Genomic DNA, 21,792 nt, shown 5'->3' on the forward strand with positions numbered 1-21,792 from the left:
ATATGCTATATTCTGCCTTTCAACCTCACAATCTGGGAAGTTGAAATAATGAAGCCTTTGATGTTCTGACACTTAGGATAAAAAAAATGACTATCAGCTGCTTTTAATACTACTTAGCAAAAGCAATGACTCAGCTTAGGATTAAAAAAATTACTATCAGCTGCTTTTAATACGACTTAGCAAAAGTAGTGACTCACATAATACCATGGGAAGCTGATGAGATTGCATTTGTAACCAATTGGCTAATTCACATAAATTACGTCCCATAAATGAAACCGACTTTCTTTAATGTATTCTGTAGGGTAAATTGATTTTGCATGCAAATATTGGTATGAAAAGACATGCATTGTCCAAGAGGCCAAGAATGTAAAACTCACAGTCCAAGATAGCCTCAGCTAAGTTCTAATTTCTCCATTGGTAACTTAAGATTGAGTCATTTGTCAGGTCAGATATGGTAACTTAAGATTGATTCATTTGTCAGGTCAGATAGTCATGTGAATTGGCTGCAACTTTTTGGAGGCTCCTCCCACTCAGATTGCATCATGAGATGAGGTAAACGTGTATCCAGCCTAAGTGATGAAAAGTGCCATGTTTTATATTCCATAAGTTTTGGACTACATTTTGTAGAAATATGTAAGCTGAGTCAACTGGAAATGTTGGGCCGTACCAAAAAGAAACTCAGGATTTAAGTATCTTAATCAAAGAAAACCAGATCTTTCATACAAACATTCAATAATGAGGGCCCTTCTTTCAGCCTCATGAGTTTTCATGAAAAGCAACATTATTAGTCAATATGTATTTGGGACCAAGAGGATGAGTGTGTATGGTGAGATAGCCTTCTTGGTGATTTGGGGAACATCATGGATCATTAGATCAGATGTGTTGGTATGAGGAAACAGGCTTTTAATTTACTAAGCTGTTACTTTGTAGTTAATCACAATGTTTTAGGGCATTCTTGGATGACAATGTTTTAGGGCATTCTTGGCAATTGTGACTGGAGATAGCAGAAAAATACAACTGGATGTCATTTACTGTTACAGTTGTTGAACATTATTCAATGTATATATATTAAAAAGGTATTTGTTTCTTCAAAAACCCAACAATCATATATGGCTTTATTACTGTGAACAAGGACATCCCCAGCCAAGTTAACTTGTAACATTCAGGACAAGAGAGACTCCTGCCTATGGCCAGAAGCTGTGTTCGGCATTCCATTTACTCATAGTTACCATTGAAAGTATCAACATTGTTGTTTTTCATAGGAATGTCTCGGGATTTTTATCTGTATGACACGAATTTCGTTTTCTCTGCTTTCCCTCTCTTTTTCCAGTTTTCCTTTTATTTTTTGTGAATTTTGTATTTGTATTTGTACCTCCTGTAAATTTGTAGTTGGAGGGACTTTTGTTGATTTCTCCCTACAAGGGTATTAAATGAATTTACCTCACTTTTGGTTTTTCAGTTTTTGCACATTTTTACTTCACTTTGTTTTCGGATGGGTGTTCAACCATTCAACTTTGGCCCATGGTAAACAACTTCTCTGCCCCCAGTTGTCAGATTTACTTATTCTGGGTAAATATATACGATAACCAAATTGTCAGCAAAAAGTTTGTTAAGCATATACTGTATTGCTAAAAAATACATGTTATTTCTGGAGGGTATTTTATAAACACATTCATACATAAAGCTAATATATATTCTCTTTAATCTGAGACTTATATTAACATGCAGTCTGATACTAGAATTTTTTTCAGATGCCATGTATTCCACAAATTTTTTTTTATCATGGGCTTACATGAAAATGCTTGTTAAAATCTTGGTTGATTATTTCCAATAATTTTTTTAAAATATACACATTTTTCTTATTTTATATATTTCATTATCTAGTTCTTCATCTGTCACTAAAACAAGTAAAATGAGAGTCACGTAATCAAGAGGAATGATTTATAAAACTTCCCTGTAACAGAATGTCTTAGTAAGGAGTAGAGCAATAAGAATCGCTCTCCCTCTCATGTGTTTTTTTAAACAGTTATCTATTGGGTACTCCTGGCACTGTATGGTAGATGACAGACATCAAAGATGAGAATTGCTGCTTTTGGTGATGTGCTTGGTGTTTGTTGCATTTTTAACCTTGAAAGCATCTCTTATGGAAACTTCTATGGCTGAATGTGAATAGGAAGACAAAGGAGCCATCATCTTTGGGGATATGACATACTGATGGCCAAATAGAATTCCACTACCCCAGAGATATTTTAGTGTGATTGCAAAATCATGCTGCTAATTGAGGCAAGATTGTTCCTGATGTCTTCACACATTATGGTTGGTGAACATAAAGATTCTCTTCAGAATCCACCATTTTAAGAACTTGACCATGATATGCAATTAATTAGAAATCATTTACATTCCAGAGCTGGTTTGTAAGAGAAATATTGCCAGAATTATGTTTAAATGTGTAACATCCAATTTCAAGGGATTTTCTCTGATCCTTATTTCATCCTTAGTTATTTTCAGGAATTTGAATTAGTCTGTGAAAGTTTAAAGTTGGGATTTCTTTTATCCTTGGTTTTTGTGTCATATTAACATAAATTTAATATTTTAACAGGGGCTGGAGCTGCAACTAGCCCAGGGGTAGGAAAATCTCGTGTTCAGAAAAGTAACACGATGACCAACAGAACGATGAGTAGTAGTTCGCGTCGCTCAACTATTTCATGTGATCCTAACAAAGCATCGTCAACAGAAAAGACAAATATTACAAATGTTCCAGATTCTGCAAGGTATGTTCCTCACAAGTTTTGCTCCTATGTATATGGTGTGTCCCATGTTAAAAGATACTTCCTAGCTGCCCATTTTTGTCACAACCAATGTCATTGGAAGGTGCATTTATTCACCCAAGGGAGTGTTGATCTAGTGTGATGGGTTAGTGTTCATTTCAATTTTGTTTATGCAGTAAAATGTGAAAAGATGGGACGCACTAGTACCTTTTTTTTTTATTTTATTTTGGTTCATGTAATTTTTAGTTTGGTAGGTGTACGATTGAGTGTAACTGTGTGTGCAAAAGTTAAAAGATTGAATGTTAATGTAGTCATGCACGAGGGTTACTACTTTATGTTAAGACATAGATGTTACTAAATTTCCTTTTAGTAGTCATAATTATGTACTTTTGCAATAGTGAGTTTTCATTTACTGGTCAAATGATATTTTTTGACATTGAAGATACAAAGCAATATTAGTAAAAATTGAAATTCATGAACCAAAATAAAGGAAAGAATTAATTGACATCAGTTTTTGCTCTTCTTTACTGTTCTGTTCTGGTCTTTTGTGAGGATGAGTTTTGATTGTAAATGTGCTTCTTGTAATACACCAGCTTAGAGGTTTATGTTATTCAGTTGCTCAGGTATTAGTTGCTAAACATGGTTTTGCTAGTAGTCTTCAATTTTTGTTGATACACTGAACTATCTTTATAATCTGGTGTTTGCAAGGGTACTTAATGATGCCCTTAAACAATTTTTATGTAGACTGAAGCCTGTAATTTATGGTTGATGGCAATTGAAGTGGAATATTAAACAAAAGGTCCTCACTGGTTGACTACATGTGCTCAAGGCCAGCATCTAGAAAAATTGGACAAGTGTTGTAAGGAGAGAGAAGTTTTTATAAAATAGGGCTCATTGTAATAAACTGATAAGTGAATCCTACAGCTTTCTATAAAGACTGCAGTTATTTAATGTAAAGAATTTCATATGGTTGGGAAGTGATCTAGGCGTTGAAAGAGTAATTTCACACATGCAAGGTTAGCAAAACAGGTTTGGAGCTCCCGTTTCAGTGACACCCATTTATTTTTTGGCAGCATGATTAAATTATACTGTAATACATAATACATTTTTGGAGTATGGTCATCCCTGTTATAAGAACTGCTGTCAGTTGTGAAATCCTTTCTATGTTGTGATGTTTGAAATGATTCAAGCTCTTGCAGAAAAGAAAATTATGTTTAGCACAGCTTTTTTTTAGTGCTGTATTTTAAAATTTGCATGTCAGTTTGTTATTTGAAACATATAGTTAGTGTTCTGACCCCTCAGCTCTCTGCTTGATGCTCTTTGTTCCCAGTGTTTTTGAGCTTAACCTGTACATTCATTATTCTAATAGAATTAGTAATCTTTCTGTATATGGAACACTTGTCAGTTTTTCTTCCTAGTAGTTGGCTTAATGGTTAGCATGTGAGGATCTCAGACGGCAGACCCGTATTTGGTCCCACTGCATTTAATGAGACACGTGACACTTGCAAAAGCGCTCCAATGACGTTGCTTTGGTTTTTTCTCTTGTAAATATTTTGTTAGACTTTTTTATTACTAAAAGCATTTGAGTAATGAAGTATTCAGGAGATTGCTATTCACTGATTATGCTTTTCAAATGTAACTTATAAAGTACAACACTGAAATTTGTTGTACAGTTAAGTTAATCTTTAAGTATGTTTCCATTTTGAAGAAAGGTATCGGCCAAAAATTTCACAGGTGACAGCAATAAAGATAATGTTTTTAAGTAGTGATTTTTCCAAATGTTATCCTCACTTTTGACCAGAAATTGAGCACTTGAGTTTTTCAGCTTTGATTGTGGAAATTTTTTTTGTATTTTAGATACAGCTATGCTGTCTACTATATGCAGTGTAGTGTATCTGATTTACAAAGTTAACCACAGCTTTTTAGATGCACATTTCTATAGATTATATTAACCATCTACTGTAAGACTAATTTCTGAGACTTTAAAAAGGAAGCTATTTAGTATAGCAAGATTATTTAAGGGTCTTAAAAGGGCATGAAATAATTGGAAAATTTATCTACTGTAGTCTTGTTAGGAATTTCCCATGAGAATTGTATGTCAAATGTTCTTATGCCTGTAGGGGCTCACAGGGAGAGAGTAACGTGTGTAATGAAGCCATTGTCCACACAGTTCAGGAGTGAGTACAGTTTGTGAACCCCTCAGTTACATACACCTGTTTTGTGCAGGTTCAGCGTTCTAGGAAAACCTCATTAATATGTTGACTAGTAGCGAAATATAAAAATCATAAACTGAAAATGATGTTTGGTGCTTTAAGAGTTTTCTTACGTTTCGTGTTAAGTTACAGTTAATGAGGTTGCAAAGGAAAAGTTTCCAGTTAACATTTTTAAGCCTCATTAATTTCCATCAGAACCATTTTTGTTGTGCTTTGTAGAAAATAGTTATGATTGAAATTAAAGTGAAGTTGAAAGGTGTTGACTGGTGACACTAGAAGCTGCGGCCCATCAAGTTAGTGGAGCAAACTTGCGCTGCTCTGTTTGGTATGACAATACTTAGTCTCCCTTGTTTGTGCTCGATTGACAAATAAGTGTCCCCATGAGATGTCATATTTCAAATTGCTTTACTATATCAGTTTCATCCCAATTGTGGACAAATAAAACTGCAGCATCAGCTACAGTGAACCTGCATAGATTGTTCTTGGAGTCCCTTCTCCCTCCCTCTCCCCTTATTACAGTCTGAAAACATATGAAAAAGAAAAGGAAAAATTGTTTGATCTCCACGTTATGTCTTGATGCCCAAAGCACTCCACACAAGTTTTTCAAATGCAGCTTTGATACACCTGCATGGACTTGAGGAAAATTACATGATAGTTGTTGCATTGGTTTCCATTAGTATAGTATAACAAAGCTTAAGTGTCATGAAGATTTATGTTTTCCTTATTTGTTGCTTCATCTCACCACCTTAACATCTTCATATTGGTAATGAACACTAGAAACTTAGTTTTTGTAATGTTGGCTTGCAGCCTTTTGTTTAGCTGTATGACTTTTTCTTCAACCCATGAGTGGGTATATTGATGAACTTTCCACCTGGCTGTATTAAGCATTGTTATGTTGTAAACTACAGCCATATTATATGGGTAAGTATAATTAGGCATTTTGATATTGCTGGCCATACAGTTCTGAAAAGTTGCTGCTAAGATATGCCATAGTTTATGCTATTGAGACGGTGCTTTCATCTTACATTTTCTCAGATGTGGAATTCCCTGTATCAGGGAATGGGGTAGTCTCCTCCAATCCAGTTGCAGTTGGGGTAATTGTTGTTTGTTCAGGAGCTAGATGTATATTTCCCTTGTTATTGGTACAGTATATCCTTTTCTGTGGGAAGTTGGTCAGAAATAGTGATTTTGGCCTTCTCAGCTATGTTATTAGTGTGTATTTGTAATTGTTGAAGATTCTTATGCATTTTTCTTGCAAATGCCATAGCCTAGGTTTATTGGGATATTTTTGAAGAATTATTCCCCAGAACAAGGAATAATTATTTTTTGGGAGAACAGTATTTCCTTATAGAATTTTCATTACAGTATATATTTTTGTTGGACAAAATGCTTTCCTTTTAGTTGCAATGGGCTTTTTCTTCAAGTTATTTATAAATATCATGTTTACTTACTTAAGATTTTGTACTAAGATGATAATTTCTAGCCAGTCTTTAGGAACAACTTAATTTACTGTTTTATATTATTTCTGATACATTTGTTGCTTATGATATGACTGGCTATATCTAGGTAAAGGTTTTCAGTGAGAATTAATTTGTAGAGGAACATACACAAAGAATTAAGAAAAAATAATTCATAGAAAATTTCTATATAAAAGATCAGCACAGTTTGAATCAGAAAGCAAAGGAAATGTCCTACATCAAACACTGAAGAGAATATTCAGTTACAATATTATATAGAATTTTATATACATAAGTAATTTTTATAAACAGCTTTCTACAGGTTTAGATTTTTCTAATTTTAATCCTACTATGTTTAAAGTAATATGTATCCCCATATTATTATGGCAAATGCTTCCATCTCTTCTGAACATATTTATGCTTAGTGTTATTTCTTTTTGAATGGCCTGGGTGATGATAGTTTTCTAGGTAGCATACTCATCCTGATGCCTTTTAGGAGCTGAATAGTTTTAATTTACTGCCTCATATTCAAAGAGGCAAAGTAGCAAAAATTGAATATAAAAATTTTGAATGTAGTCCACAAAACATTATACTTACATCAAATAAAAATAAAAATATGTATGCAAATGTTCTGTCACCAAGTACAACTATAGTAAATTTTAAGAAATACTTTGGTGCTATTTGTTCCAACTAATTTACATTAAATAGTATAGAAAAATATAGAAAAATTAATTACATATTTAGAGAACTACTCTTACTGATTTATATATATTTGGTCAGTCTGTAAAGTTAAGTCAGTACTCAATTTTTTGGTGTCTTTGTAAAGCTGAAGTATTGTAGTTAGTACTAGAATGTTCCAAGATAACAAAAAGGAAAGGTCCAAATTGAAGAATAGGTTTGCTCTTGGGTTGTCCATTATGCAGCAAACCTTATTACTGATGTAACATTACTGGTATGCTGCATGCTGACAATTAGTTACATTGTTCAGATCATTTATTGTGTTCACTTTTAGATGGGAACATTTACCTCTATGCAGTATTTACGTACTTGTATTAACATTTGGAAAGCACTGAATTTCAACGTACATAGTGACCTTGATATAAGGTGCAGTTGGAAGATAATTAAAATTTTGCTCTAGGTTTGTATGGCAGATGTATACTAGTTTTTATATAAAAATGAAAATACATAACTCATTATGAGTGATAACTTAGGCTGCCACGACTTTGTCGTCATCTATGCGGGTGACATGCATTGTTAGGATTATTCATTGCATCTGAGTCATTACTGTTTTTTATGAAATAAAATTGTTTTATAGATAACCAGTAGGTAAAATGATCTGCTATAATCTTTAGCAAGATGGCTATGAGGATTTTTTCTAGGCAGAGTTCCATGAGAAAATGACAAATCAGTTTGCCAAAAGCTGGGAAATTAAGAAGTCTCTTGAGCATACCCTACTAAGTATTAAGCAGTAAAGAAAAGGAAATGGGGCAACATTTTCTACAGAGAAAAGTCCTCCGCTAAATTTGATAGCTGTACATATTTTCATATAAAAGATACCATAGGAAAGAATTAAGTGCTGTCTTAGCCAGTACACCTTTTGATTTAAAGTACCTATGCAGATCCACATTTCATAAATTAACTTGCACTGGAATGCTGTCAGATTTTTACATTTTAAATAATGGAAATGTAGAAATTGTGGAAAGCATCAGCTTTAAAGCAAAATGTAAAATGCAGTATGTAAAAAAGTTAAAGTTCCCAAAATCTGTTTTCATTTGTAAATTTGTGACAGTTCTGTGCACAGAAGTAATAAAAATTTGAAAGAGGAAAGGTACAATGAAGAAAGGCGGAAAAGTGGCAAGATGCAATCAAAATGGTAAAGTCTGCATGTGAGGAATGGGTGTAAGAAAAAATAGAACTATGAGAAACATAAGAGAACCCCTTGTGTATATACATTCTTGAGTAATGTTGTAACAGTGAATGAAAGTTAGCAGAGGTTTTATAAAATTAATGGAAAGAAAATTTTTATTCAATATATTAATGGACTAAGTGAATAAACACCCAGCCAGACCAATATGCATCAGTTACTCAATTTACACACTTGTTCCTGTTGCACTGCTCGCCCAAGCTTGCTTACAACCCCAACAAACAAATGAAAGACATACGAACCGACCAACAAACCACAAACGAGAGCGCTCACACCCTTTTGTCACCACCACAAAGTCATCACTAACTCCCATCACTGTTTTCCTGACTGCCGTCTTCCGTACGTCTTATGACGTCACAGCAACAACCATTGCGCCATTCTAAACATATGAGAGGACTAGCTTTACAAACACTCAATAAAGTTAACAGCCTAATTTATTTACTTTTCTTAAATATATAACACATACACCTACTTCACTAACCTATTTAATGAAAATAACAAAATAATAATTATTAGATTTATAAAACTGACAGATAATCAAAAAGTATCCAGTCTTATTGACTCATATTGGTCAAGATTGAGAGGCCTCTACTTTGTATCCCCAGTCTTGTACACAGTGGCCTCATTATTTTCACTTTCAGCCCAAATCTTAAGCAAGGTGGTGTCCCCTAAGGATGCCAGAACATAAGTCAAAGATACATCCTTTGTAGCCAAGAAGAAATATTCTCTACCATGGCAAATTTTGAGGACTCAAATGCTGGAATAATCTAGATTAGAACAATAAAAGGACATTTCAATGAAAGACGGGCTCTGAGAACTCCTGTTGCAGAGGAATCTTGACCTGTGGGAGGCACTGCATGAAGAGTATATAGGGGAACCATTCCAGATGTCAAAGGTATCAGGAGGCCAACTGGGAACTAGCAACTGGATTGGGAAACTTCATGAATGGTACAGAGGTTGCAGATACTGTAAACAGCCCAAGGTGGTCCAAAACACATTGTAGAAAGTCGTATAAAAGTGATATATTTGACTCTATAACATCAACTAGTGAGGCAGAGCAGAACTTAGGTCAAGCCCTAATTTGAATATCCACTGGAACTTGAGTAAACAATTGGAAAGGCATTGATCATTCCTTAAATGAAGCTGTAATGGAGAAGGAAGTGGAAACAGGCAGTGCCAGCACAGTAAAAAATAAGGAATAGCTACCTGTAGATATCAGGAGTTGGCTGAGCATGAATAGTGGCACTTTCCTTGAACTGTTCGGGACATATTTCGGACTACTCCATTCATTGGTTCCCAGTTACCCTCCTGTTGCCTTTAATATCCAGAGTGATTTTTTTTTCCATGCAGTGCCTTCCACTGTTCAGGAGGTGCATCCCATGTAAAATCAGCCTATCTTCGACAGGACAGTGAGCTGCTGAGATGTGTCAACATTCTTCCTCAGCACACTTATCGATTGTAGTTCTTGGAATCATAGCCATGACTGGGAAATACTCATCGAGGGACAGCTGTTCCTCTAGTTTTCGTTCCCTGAAGTACTTCTGGGATGAATCATCATTTTAGGGATTCAAGTGTTTTGTTTACACACTTAAGTCACTTCAAATAAAAGGGACTTGATTGGTGAGATTATTCTCACCAATCCAGTCCCAGGAACTGCCGTGGTCTTGGCTTCATCTGTTAGTGACTTCCTGTCAGAAGGCATTCACGTTCACCTATCACCTGTACAGACGAGTTATCCCTGATTAACTTGCTCATGGATCACTGTCAGTCTACTGTTAGTACCCTGCTCATAGATCTTCCCAGCATTTTGAGAACTTGAGTACTACTGGTACTACTCCTCCTCTCCCCAGTTGGGTAAGGTTCAGCTCATGTTAGGATATAGTTCTTTTGGTGGATGATCTTGATGAGAAGTAGGCTGATGATCTCTCTGCCTGAGAACAAGACTTCCTTCGCAGAAGTCTTGGACTGGGTTTGTGCATTTTTCAGCTGTGAACTACTTTCCTGTCCTCATATGCAAGCTTCTGTTGCAAAATTGCATCAGGACAATGAAGTCTTCTATTTGTGTGTATGATCTTACTATGGCATCTTTGAAGGACATGCTACTTAGAATGCAAAGTCATGGCATGATGTTTGGTTATATGTTTTCCATGCCAGACCTTCAGTTGCAGAAATTTTATAGGATCTAGGGGTGTTTTTCCTTACCCTGCTATCTTTATGCCTGACATAAAGTCATTACTAAGGATTTCATAACTCCTGTCTGTCCCCAATATTGGTGATTCATATAAGTTTTGTAGAGACTGCTATGCCCTTTTGAATGGGCAAGAGTGAGTTCTCGGTGCTCCTAACACTTATGTCATAAAATTAATACTCTGCCAGGCTTCCTGTGTCCTGAAGACCCCCATGAACTATTCTTAGTGCCTTGGATCCCTTTCTCTTCAAGAGTCCCATGTTAAGGAAGTGAGAAACAGCCTCCTTGGCCATCAGAGGAGCTACAACTTGACCAGTTCTTCATAGGTTTCTGCATGTCTTTCAAGCCTTTTCCTGCTCGGAAGTCACCTTACATCCCAAAAGCGTAAGGAATGTTGTTAGCCCTATTATCCAAACCAAGTAACCAAATACCAACAAAGGCCACCAGATAGAGGAGGAGGCAGAGATGAGATTAGTCTCTCTCCTAGGACTATGTATTCTATGGTGACAGCATGGAACTTTAGGCTGTCATTGCCCTTTGCGATGGGCACTGTTATCCATTTTCAGACATGTTCTCCTTGCTCATTTCAAACACTCCCTTTAAAATTATATGCCTATGTCAGCAATAGGTTTTGGGTACTTTGGTGTAGGTCAGGGCAACAATAACAGAGGCTTTGAAGGAAGTCATTTGAGTTGGCTTGGTTCAAGAGTCACCTCTTCATAGTCCCAAAGACGTGGAGGTTGGAGGCCGAGTGTGTAGTATAGTCACCTCACTTAAGATTCTTCATTTGACCTCTTTCTGGCTTGAGATGATAGTTGTAAGCAGGTTGGTATGGAGGGGAGAATTTCTTACTTCTTTGGGCCTGCAGAAAGACCACTTCCACATTAACATCCATGTCCTTTAAGTTCGTGTGATTCATTGCATTGCTTTTGGTGGAGGGCCAAAAGGTCTACTAATTGCATGTTATCTGCTTTGGTCTCTTGACAGCACAATTAGTATTACAAGCACTTTGGCTCTGGTGAGTATTACAAGCACTTTGGCTCTGGTGACAGTTTAGCTCATATAGTAGGATCCATCTCTTATATTTCCTTGATGACATGTTTGACAGTTTAGATGCTGTCCCCATCCATTAGCCAAATGCTAGCAGTTATTGTTAGGGGATCAGGTATGCTTGAAGAAGTTGGTGCCCCACAGCTGCTTTAGATTTACTCTTTGCAGCTTTAATTTGCCAATTCCTTTAGGACAGTGTTGATGCTTGGGAATTTCCCAGTCTCAGTGGTGGTGGCACCACAAGACGTACAAAGCCAAATTTTTAGGTACTATGATGTATTGACCCGGGTATTTGGTTTCAAGAGGTACAGTTTTTTCTTATCAATTACTGTACTTGGTGCTCAAGGATCTCCTGGCCTTCGGTCATTCATGGCATCATTGGGAGCAATTGAAGTCATATACAGAGGAACATAATGTAAATATTTTTCTCGGGTTCATGCTAATGCCCCAGGATATGATTGATGATGGCTTAAGTAATTGGTTTGAGGTTCTTAAGAAAATGGTCGTCAGCAAACCCAGGGTTCTTTTTCTTTGGAAGAATCATCTGTAACAGCCACACTTTCTTGGATGCTACAGTAGCTTATATGTGACACCATGTGGGGCTACAGTTAATAAACTTTCTTTTTAAATGAACTTTCATTTTAAAAAGTGAGCCACGTTTGTAAGTTGGATGACATAAGGAATAATGTACTTCCTACATCTCTTTGAGTAGTTGTTTACAGACAGTACCTTTCTGTGATAAAAGGAATCAAAGGAGCTCTTTCTCTTAGTTTTCATCTATTTTGGTCTTGATTTGAGTACCAGTTGGGACACCACAGACCAGGTTCTGATGAGTCTATTCCAAGGACCTCTGCGAAGCTCCTCATGTCCAGTATTCAGGCTTCAGATCTCTGGCATACAAAGTGAGAGTAATGCTGGAATCATACACAGGGTTGGGCATGTGCAAAAGAGGCCTGCCAGTATTGACCAGTGCAAGTAGGTGTAACTTGGTACAGTACTTTCTTGTCCAGGGAAATAGCATAGTATATTATTGAGTATGATGAAAAGACATGATTTTGTGTAACAAAGACATTTTTATGAGGTCTAACAAGAATACTGGCACATGAAATGAGTCTAGTAAGAAAAGAGCTAGAGAAAATTTATTGTAAGAGGACATACCTTTTTGTTTTTAATGTGATGGGTGTAGGAAATGCATATGCTACCATTTCATCCCATTATAATTTAGTTATGATTATATTATGTGAATTTTCACTTGTTGAATATTTTATGGTAAAGTTTTTATAAGCAAGATTTTATGTTGAATGTTTTATAATGAAGTTTGATTTAGAAAAGTTATATTTTTGCCGTTTTATGCTCTTTCTCAGGAAGTAGAGGTTGGATGATGTAACATGGGACTTTATCTAAAGAACTTATTTCTTTTCTTTCATTCATTATTAAATATACTGTGATCATGGCATACTTTGTATATTAAATTTTATTTTCGCCATCAAATTGTGTATTAAATTTTATTTTCCCCATCAAATTTTTTTTTTTTTTTTTTTTTTTTGTCAGATTTGACATGGATTAAAACATGAAACCTATATAAATTTTCATTACAAACAGAACCTATACAGCTTAAAGTAAAATATATTTTATAGTTCTGTCGTAATATAAATAAATGACTAACCCCCAATACACTTTCTTTGATCAGTAACTCTTATTTTCAAATCATTCTCCCCGAGTGACAGATTTTTTTTTTTTTTTTTTTTTCCATTTAAGATAATCTTTGAGGCAAGCCAGAGCTTGTATGTAATATAAGTTGTAAAGCTTATATAAACTAGAATGTATAGCTATGAGTTTTTTTTTTTTTTTTTTTTTTTTTTTTTAATGAAAATCTCCACTCCCCTCCTCCCTTATTTTAGGCAGTGGTGTTAAACTTGTGTGAAAGAATCAAACAATTAATGTTAGCCATTAGAGTCAGGTAAATTAACCATTTGTTATAGTCTAAACCATGCTTCAAGAAATAAATTAGGGAACTTGAAAATGGCTTTGCAAATGTTGAAAAAATGTCTGAATTACACTCTTATAAGGGGGCAGTAAATGTCATAGCTCAGAAATATAGAAGTAATTTTGTAATTAATACTTGGAATAAAGCCATTTTTTTTATAATAAATATGTAAGACTGTGTACCCTGCGGGTTTCCTCTTTGGGCATATGAAAGACGTTTCAAACTATATATTGATGTATGTCCTTTTCTTTCATTAGAAAATCAGTTTTGGAAGGCATTGTGAATCGTGATTTCAGTTGATTTCTTATAATGATAATGTGAGTGTAAATGTATTTTATTTTTCTTCTCCATGTAAGCACAAAGTCAAGGAACATATATGGAAAAAATAGAATATAAGTAACTAGAGGCATTTAGAAAAGCTTTTAAACTATTTCATTGTGTATGTGGCAAGCTTCTTTCTAATTAATGATTTTTAAATACTGTGGGTTTCATTTATTTGTAAAGTCACTCTAGCAATGTATACTATGGGTTGCTTTGTGATAAGTCGTCACAGAAATGTTTTGAAATTCAAAGGTTTAATGAGAATTGAATTTGGAATCACTAAAATGTTCCAGTTATTTGGTAGAAACTTAAAATGTTCCAATTATTTGATAGAGACTTTCCAACCATTACATTTCACTGTCTAATTATTTGAAGAATGAATTTAGCAATTTTTCTCTCATTTTTCATAGACCTTTTCATGAAGGCAATTTTCATTTCTTGTAAGTATAATGTACAACAGGATACAGTACTCATTTTTCTTGCAGTTTTTGGTTTATTTCAGTGTAATGAAACATGTTAACTCAAAAAGCTGTTCTCCTTAAGTCCATAAAGGTGTATTGGTCCTCCCCCTTCCCTGTAGGTGCATGGTGCCTCACTTGCTCAAACAAATGTTCATGGAATGACAAGTGTTGCTCATTGCCCCCTCCCCCCTCCCCGTTTCCCTTGATAAGTCTCATTGTACTCCATTATTCTGCTGGAGATTTTTTGGGAAAAATGGTACTATCAGATTGAACTGTGCCGTTTCAAGGTGGTTCATATGTTCATGAGTGTAGACTCGATGCTGCTGTAAGAGCCTAGTTAAAAGTACTAGTGGCCTGAGATAATTATAAATGGATTCTGACATGGCAGGAGGCCCAATAGCTCTGCAGTAGATGATGGTGAAGTTTGTTACTGACCAACAACAGAGAGATCTGACCCCTGTGTGTTGTCTGTCTGTCTGTCAGTGTCCACATTCCCGTTAGGCGCTCGTTCTTTCCCGCGAGACTCGCCTGCAAAACACTGAGTGGTTTTATCCGAGGGTGAGTAAGCGCTTGTGCCATCCCAGGATACTGTATGAAGGAGGCACCATTCAGTTTAAAAAAAAAAAAAAAATAGACCTGCGCTATGATCCACATGATTGGTTAATTCATTTGTCTATATATGAAATTCAGTTTTTAAAATTATAGTTTGATGAAGTAATTTGTTTGAAAAACCAAATTGAATGGTGCAGTAAAAGTTCTTCATATTTTGTGATAAAGTGGCTGCCTATCCTTCCCTGCTGAAGTCAGATCCCTTTATTTTTTCAATATTTAAATGTTTTGTTTTAAATGTTGAATGGCTACATTATTTGATAATCCCATTTTAGAGTTATGCCTCTCATTTGTATACAATAGCTCATGTAATGTAATTTGTGTCCTAATGTGCAGTGAATGTACGATGTACAGCAGAATTGAAAAATACTTGATGAACACTTTGCCCAACCAACACTTAGCGCCACCCACCCTCAGATAAACAGCCAATATTAAGTATTTACAAATACATAAGTGTAATTGCCTTGCCAAGGTAGTTAGTTTTGTTAGAGTGAACTTTGTGAGTTAGAAAATCTAGCAAAACAATATTTACTAACATTTCTAAAGTACAGTTTTATATAATATATATATATATAAATATACAGTATATATACATATATATACATATACATATATATATATATTTTGTGTGTAATGTATAAGTATGTATGAATCTATGTATGTTAGTTAGTTATAAATGATTTGTTTAACCAGACCTCGGAACTCTGTATGTATGCGATATAATAATGTATGTATGTGATATAATACAATAGATAGAACAAAAATAATAGCATTTGTTTTCCTGTCTTGCCCAGAGATATCTTGTTGTTGAACTAAATTTATATATATATATATATATATATATATATATATATATATATATATATATATATATATATATATATATATATATATAATATATAAAATGTGTATAGATAGGCAGATAAGAAAGTTCAATACATAAAGGAGGAATAGAAAAGTGAATAAGGAATAGGTGAGAGAAAAAAGAAAATAATATAAAATAGATCATTAAAGCAACATAGTAATTCATTAACAATGTTTATAATATAATATATATATAATTTGTAATTTTGCTTTCAATAAGTAGTTTCTTGTAACGATTGGCTACACAGAAAAATTTCATGTAGGTGCCACAATCTTTTTTATGCAAAGTCATGACTAGTCCCGTTCATATAATGTAGTCAGCATATTCTGTAATTTTGTTTTTTAATAAATAGTGTTTTCTAAGGATTGGCTGCATAGTAAAACATATTTTTAGTCAGTGCACATTCATTTTTTAAATGCAAAATCTTGATCAGTCTCATGCAGTAATGTAGTGAGCATATTTGGTTGCTAGGTTATTGATGGCTTAAACATTGATTTGTCCTTTGTGTAATTTAGGAGAGGTTTGTGTGCATGTTCATACTAGAATGATTGCATTTTATACGGTACATAAACACTTTTGTGAAAACAAAAACTGGTTTTAAGACAAAATTTCACAGACTTGAGACTGAAGACAGTTGACAGCACATGGTCTGTCAATATTCTGTGTTGGTGCAGCTAAGTGAGTGTTAAACAGTGGTTTGGTGTAGTAGGTCTCTGCTGTTGCTGCTGCTGTTATTGCTGCTTGTAGTATTGCTGCTGCTGCTGCTGATGAAAAGTGAAATAAAATGATTACATCCCTATCCAGTGCACTCCCTCATGTCCTGTGCTGATTTTCTGGGTCTCTGGTCTCCCGTGCATGACTCACTCAGTCACAAGCACCTTTTAGTTGAGCCCTAACTTCAAAAATACTTAAAAATTTATCAGGAGAGTTCATAGTTGAATAGTGTGGGCACCTTAATGGTGCTCTAATTTATTTTATTTAATTGCAATTACTGTTCCTAGGGGTAAGAGGGCTGTTGGCATAATAGTATATGGCTCAGAAGGGTGTGAGTGACAGGCGTGTTTGCGTGTGTTTGTGTATGGTGGTGTTGCTGTATGTCTGTGTGCGTGTGTGGCCTGTGATAACTCTGGTTGTCTTGTGACTACAGTGGTGTGGCTGCAGTACCACTCCTCCCTGGGGCCCCTCCCTCAGTGGTGGGGGCCCCGGTGGACAGCCTGTCCCCTGGCCACCCCTCGTCAGCCACTAACTCACGACCTGCAAAAGGTCATTTCAAGTCAGCGTCCATTTCTGCGGGCACGGGTGCTGGTCCAGGCCGAGTGGATCTCTCGCCCTTAGACCACCCCCTAGATCCTTTACGGTCAAGGTAGTATGTCTCTCAGTGGGCGCACACACACCCTGTTGCTTTTTGCTTCTTGCTTCAACACACCTCTTTCATATTCCACTCAGCTCTTATGTTGAATTTAATTTCCTTGTTTTATCATTATTTTAGTTTTTGGTGTAATTTGTGGTTTGCATGGCAGCTTAATTAGATACAGTGTAAGCAGTATAGCTGTATTTGACACTCAGTTTGGTTGAACCACACCTACTAAAATACAGTACTGATAAAGGGTGGTGTGACATATTTAACACTTTATTTTTGCATGACCTCGGTAGATCTGTCGCCTCCAGACCCAGTGGGGACCACAAGAGATTGCTTAGGTAGCGTGCACTGTTACTTCTAGTTGTTAATAATTACTGCTATGTAATTTAATTCTCTTCTAGATTTAGTTGTTGCTTATTGTTAAATGAAATAATATATCATATACTGTATTAAAAACTCAATGCCCAGTGCTTCTGAGCTAAAATTGATAACAAATGGGCTTCAATTGCTTGCTGATACCAGCGCTTATGATACAAATATTAAACTTTTCTCTCAGTGTGATATTATTGCTGCTTTCCAGCTCATCGAACAAAACACCTGTGTCACCAAGCTCAATGAATCGGACTCAACCCTTCCCCCGAAATGTACCGAGTCGATCTACCTTCCACAGTGGACAAAATAGACGGAATAACAACACATACTCAGGAGCGCCTTTGGTGACACAGGATACTAGTGCTCTCACGTCTACCAGCAGGACCAGTTTCTTCTCAAAATTGTCATCTAAATTTTCTAAACGGTAAGTTTCACTTTTTGTCAGTGTTTTTGTGATAGTAATTTCCAGAAATCTGAAGGATGCAGTGTTGAAAAAATTGGAGAGTCATGTATAATTGTAAGTGTAGATATTTAGTAGAAATTAGTCTTTCTATAGGATAACCATGTTCTTTTGGATTTACTTTAAATACAGATAAATCTGAAACGTGGTTATCGTTGTTTACTTTTTTTTTTTTTAAGTGACATCCAAACAGTAAATTTTTTAAAAAATGTAACAAAGTTCAATGCGTACAAAACAATAGATTTTTTTAAATTTCTGTGTACTATGCTGATAAAGTTGGCTGAAGAAGTATGTTGAAAATGCAGCAGAAGCTCCTGTTTTGAATTTTGTTGAGCCCTTAATTTTCACAGACATCATACAGGTAACTTGCTGTACGGTTGACCACTAATTTCTAATATGAAATTAAGTTTTCTTACCCAGAATCTATATCATATTCTTTTTATAATTTACATGATCCCAGCATTTTTTTTTAAATTTCTGAATTGTAGTGTATAGTACTATAGTCATCATCGAGTAAAGAATTTTATACTATATATATTGGAGGCAGTAATGGTGATGATGTACACAACTATTACTGCAGTTTCAAGGCATCCAGCTTAGATTTGCCTTGAGAATACATGCTTCTTTAGGGAAAAAGGAACTCCACTACTCATGCCTTATCCATCATCAGACACCTTTCCCTGTCCCTCATTCTTGCAGTTTGATCCCAACAGAATAAGTTTGGGAAAAGAAGGGAATTTCTCGTATCGTTAATGGGTTTGTACGGAAAGCATGTTTGTTGTTTGAATAGATTTTATTGATTACATATCCAATAGCCATAAGATGCCTAAATCAGAGCTCTGTTCAGGTGGGAAAATGAAGATGTAATTCCCATTGACCAAATATAATGGGTAGTGAAGACTAAAAGATCAGAAATCTGTCCTCTAAACTAAAAAGATGCGCCTCCTTGACTATGGACCCAACAAAAATAATTTTGATTTTTATGAGTTACATCTCAGATAAAATCAGGCTCTACATCTAACATCTTGTGAGGTATGGTTCTGAGGTAAAGACTTGTTCAAAAGTTGGCTAGGCTATCCAAGTTGTGCTTGAATGCTGCTGGAGAATAACTCAAATTTTACATGCTGTAATCTTAGTCCAAGCAGTCATGATGCAGCCAGAAAGCAGCGTTATTTTTAGAGAAGAAATTTCTTCACGCATGTATGTATTATGGAAGTCTCTTTGAAGGTAGTGCCTTAATGCTCACACAGGGCACAAGTGGCATCATCATGAAAGTTTTTAACTAATACTAGGATGGTAAAAAGAAGAACAGTAAAATCTCATGACCCTGCTTGTTGCATTTTGGCTGCAAAGTCTGGGGCCAAAAGAAATTCCATCAAAGACCAGTTGTGCAAATGATTTACTTTGCCTGATAAAGTAATGCGCTTACTGACCTACATTTCAAGGAGGCTTGAGTCATAAAAAAAAAGTTTTTCAAGTTAAATCCAGTAAAGAAGCCTAGAAGAGGCTCATAAGAGTGCTTAATAAGATGCTGTTTGTTATGCCAAGCAATGAACTTTTACCACTTTCCTTGCTAAAGGATCTTTGCTGAAGTTCTGAACCTTGTAGTACCTGCTACTATAGCTCTCTCTCTCTAAGTCCTGTCTTAGAGTTTATGCTGGGTAACTTCAGTCTGAATCAGCTTGAATGGTGGAAAGGCATACATCTGTAGGTATTCATGAGACCCTTTGTGCCAGTAATGGCTTGGTCCTACAGGATGTGCACCTGCCTCCAATGCAACTTAAGACAGCTGGTCAATCATATCCATGTCTAGGCCAGACTCTACAGTCAACAGAAGGAAGTCAGAACTGTCTCCCTCAGCAGAAGCCACATTCGTGAATGTGAAGCCCCTAAAGCAGCCACACTTCTAGAGGTTTCACGGCAGATTAGATTCCCCCTGCCTTTATGCTTGGAGGTTATCCAACATAACCTTATTATTGGAATAAGCAGCTGCTATCTTTAATCCTAACAGAAAATCCACAGCTAATTAATCATGGAGTATAGGCTAGGTTTGTCGTTTGCAAGTTATTCCCTTGATAGTAGACTACTTCTTCTTTCTGTGATACTTGAAGTAGTAGTTATTGCTGGCATCAAGGGCTACAGATAGGCCTTCTCTCACAGTCTGCTGAGCAGAGGCTTGGCATAAGGGCAGAATAGAACAATTTTGTCATTTCAGCCGAGCATTTCCCCCAGCCTTAGTGAAACCCTAGCCCTAGTCCTGAAAAGCCTAGCCAAGCCCTCTTGGAGTAGAAACTTCATGGTAGAAGCCATGACATTCATGGAGAGTGGGAGGAATACATGCCTTTTCAAAAATGCTAATATACTTTGAGCGTTGGACACCAGCCTGAGCATCCTTCACCCCAGACTTGGTCACAGAAGCAATGAACAGGGTACAACAACAAAACAATTTGCTTGTTTGTAAAACCACCATTGCCCCATTTATTGGGAAGACTTGTTCCTGTTCCTGTTCCCGTTTATTGGGTGTTTCAAAGAACACGATAGCATTCTAGCACAGGCAAATTATTCTGAGGACTTATTCAAGCTGCAGGTGACACTTTTACCCAACTGTAAGGTTTGAGCAGTTTTAACCATTTTAACACTTTGGAGGTGACTTTTCTCTCGAGGGCAGGGATAGGTAGTTGCAGGATAGGTTGTACAGGGTGCAGACTCTGAGAAACAGTCCCAACTTCCTTTCCTCTTAGCTTGTGTTACTCTGACACCTTCAAGTCACTGTGGTCAGTATGTGGCATCAGCTGGTGGGTATTTGTGGTTATGGACTCCCTCCTCCTCTGCTAATCACCTAGCTTGTTTTACTGTACAGTAATGCGACTGGCTCTCCTCTCTCTATATTCATTTTAGACTTCCCCCCCTTAGGGTCCATCCACTCTTCTGCCACAGCATGTGTCCATTCTCACTCCCAAATTGCCATTCTAGTATCTTATGGTTAATGGGATGCAATGATCAGGTGGATTTTTTTTTATATATATTATATATATATATATATATATATATATATATATATATATATATATATATATATATATATATATATATATATATATATTTTTTTTTTTTCCCCTCCCATAAAGTGCATCAATCATAAGGGGTCTTTGTTGCACTGTCCCCTTCCCCTCACCTGCTCTGTTCAGATCTCACAAACACAAGAGAATGAGGACTGATGCAGAGAGTATTAGTGGGAGCATTCTGCGTGAACACAGTCAGTTAGTGTAACTAAGATCTTTCTACATGGGGAAGGCATCTTATTGATTTATGAATGTAAAAAAGTGTTTTGGTATTATAACGTAAAAAAAAATTGGGCATGTGTTTTAGACTGTTGTAGTATATATTATATATCGTCTGTTAAATCTAAGGGTTTTGATATTTGAAAGTTAGGCCTGTCTAATATTTTTAATAAAAAATCGTTGGCATTCGGTACTGTAATTTTTGCACGAATTTACCTTTGCAGTATTTGGGCAAACATTTACATACCACATCTGGAAAATTATTTGTTGTATGTTTTACTTCTTGTACTCTTTAATCAGACATTTTGGAAAGTGTCTGAAGACCCCTATAAATTTAGCCTACTTCAGCTTAAAAAAAGGTGGGGACCTCTGGCCTCATACAAGTCTTTATTAGCCCCATGCATTGACTGGGAACGTATCTCATGAGGTGCTGGTCATCTGTTTTCCTTGTTCATTCCTGATTTATTTGTGGTAAG

At 35.9% G+C, this 21,792-nt stretch overlaps 1 protein-coding gene across 9 annotated transcripts in view; it reads left to right on the forward strand.

The window, feature by feature from the left end:
• The window catches only part of LOC136835532 (MAP/microtubule affinity-regulating kinase 3-like), a 169,007-nt gene that overhangs the window by 132,155 nt on the left and 15,060 nt on the right, over positions 1–21,792 (forward strand). For 5 of the 9 annotated variants that reach the window (XM_067099166.1, XM_067099168.1, XM_067099163.1 and 2 more), the window contains 2 exons: positions 2,600–2,771; positions 17,784–17,999. In XM_067099166.1, the coding sequence (XP_066955267.1) occupies positions 2,600–2,771; positions 17,784–17,999 (388 nt within the window). Of the gene's footprint in view, positions 1–2,599; positions 2,772–16,990; positions 17,207–17,496; positions 17,542–17,783; positions 18,000–21,792 lie in introns of all 9 variants that reach the window. The other 4 variants (XM_067099161.1, XM_067099162.1, XM_067099164.1 and 1 more) reach the window with 2 other exon arrangements.

This window comes from Macrobrachium rosenbergii, chromosome 55, assembly GCF_040412425.1.
Source record: "Macrobrachium rosenbergii isolate ZJJX-2024 chromosome 55, ASM4041242v1, whole genome shotgun sequence".
NCBI lineage: Eukaryota > Metazoa > Arthropoda > Malacostraca > Decapoda > Palaemonidae > Macrobrachium > Macrobrachium rosenbergii.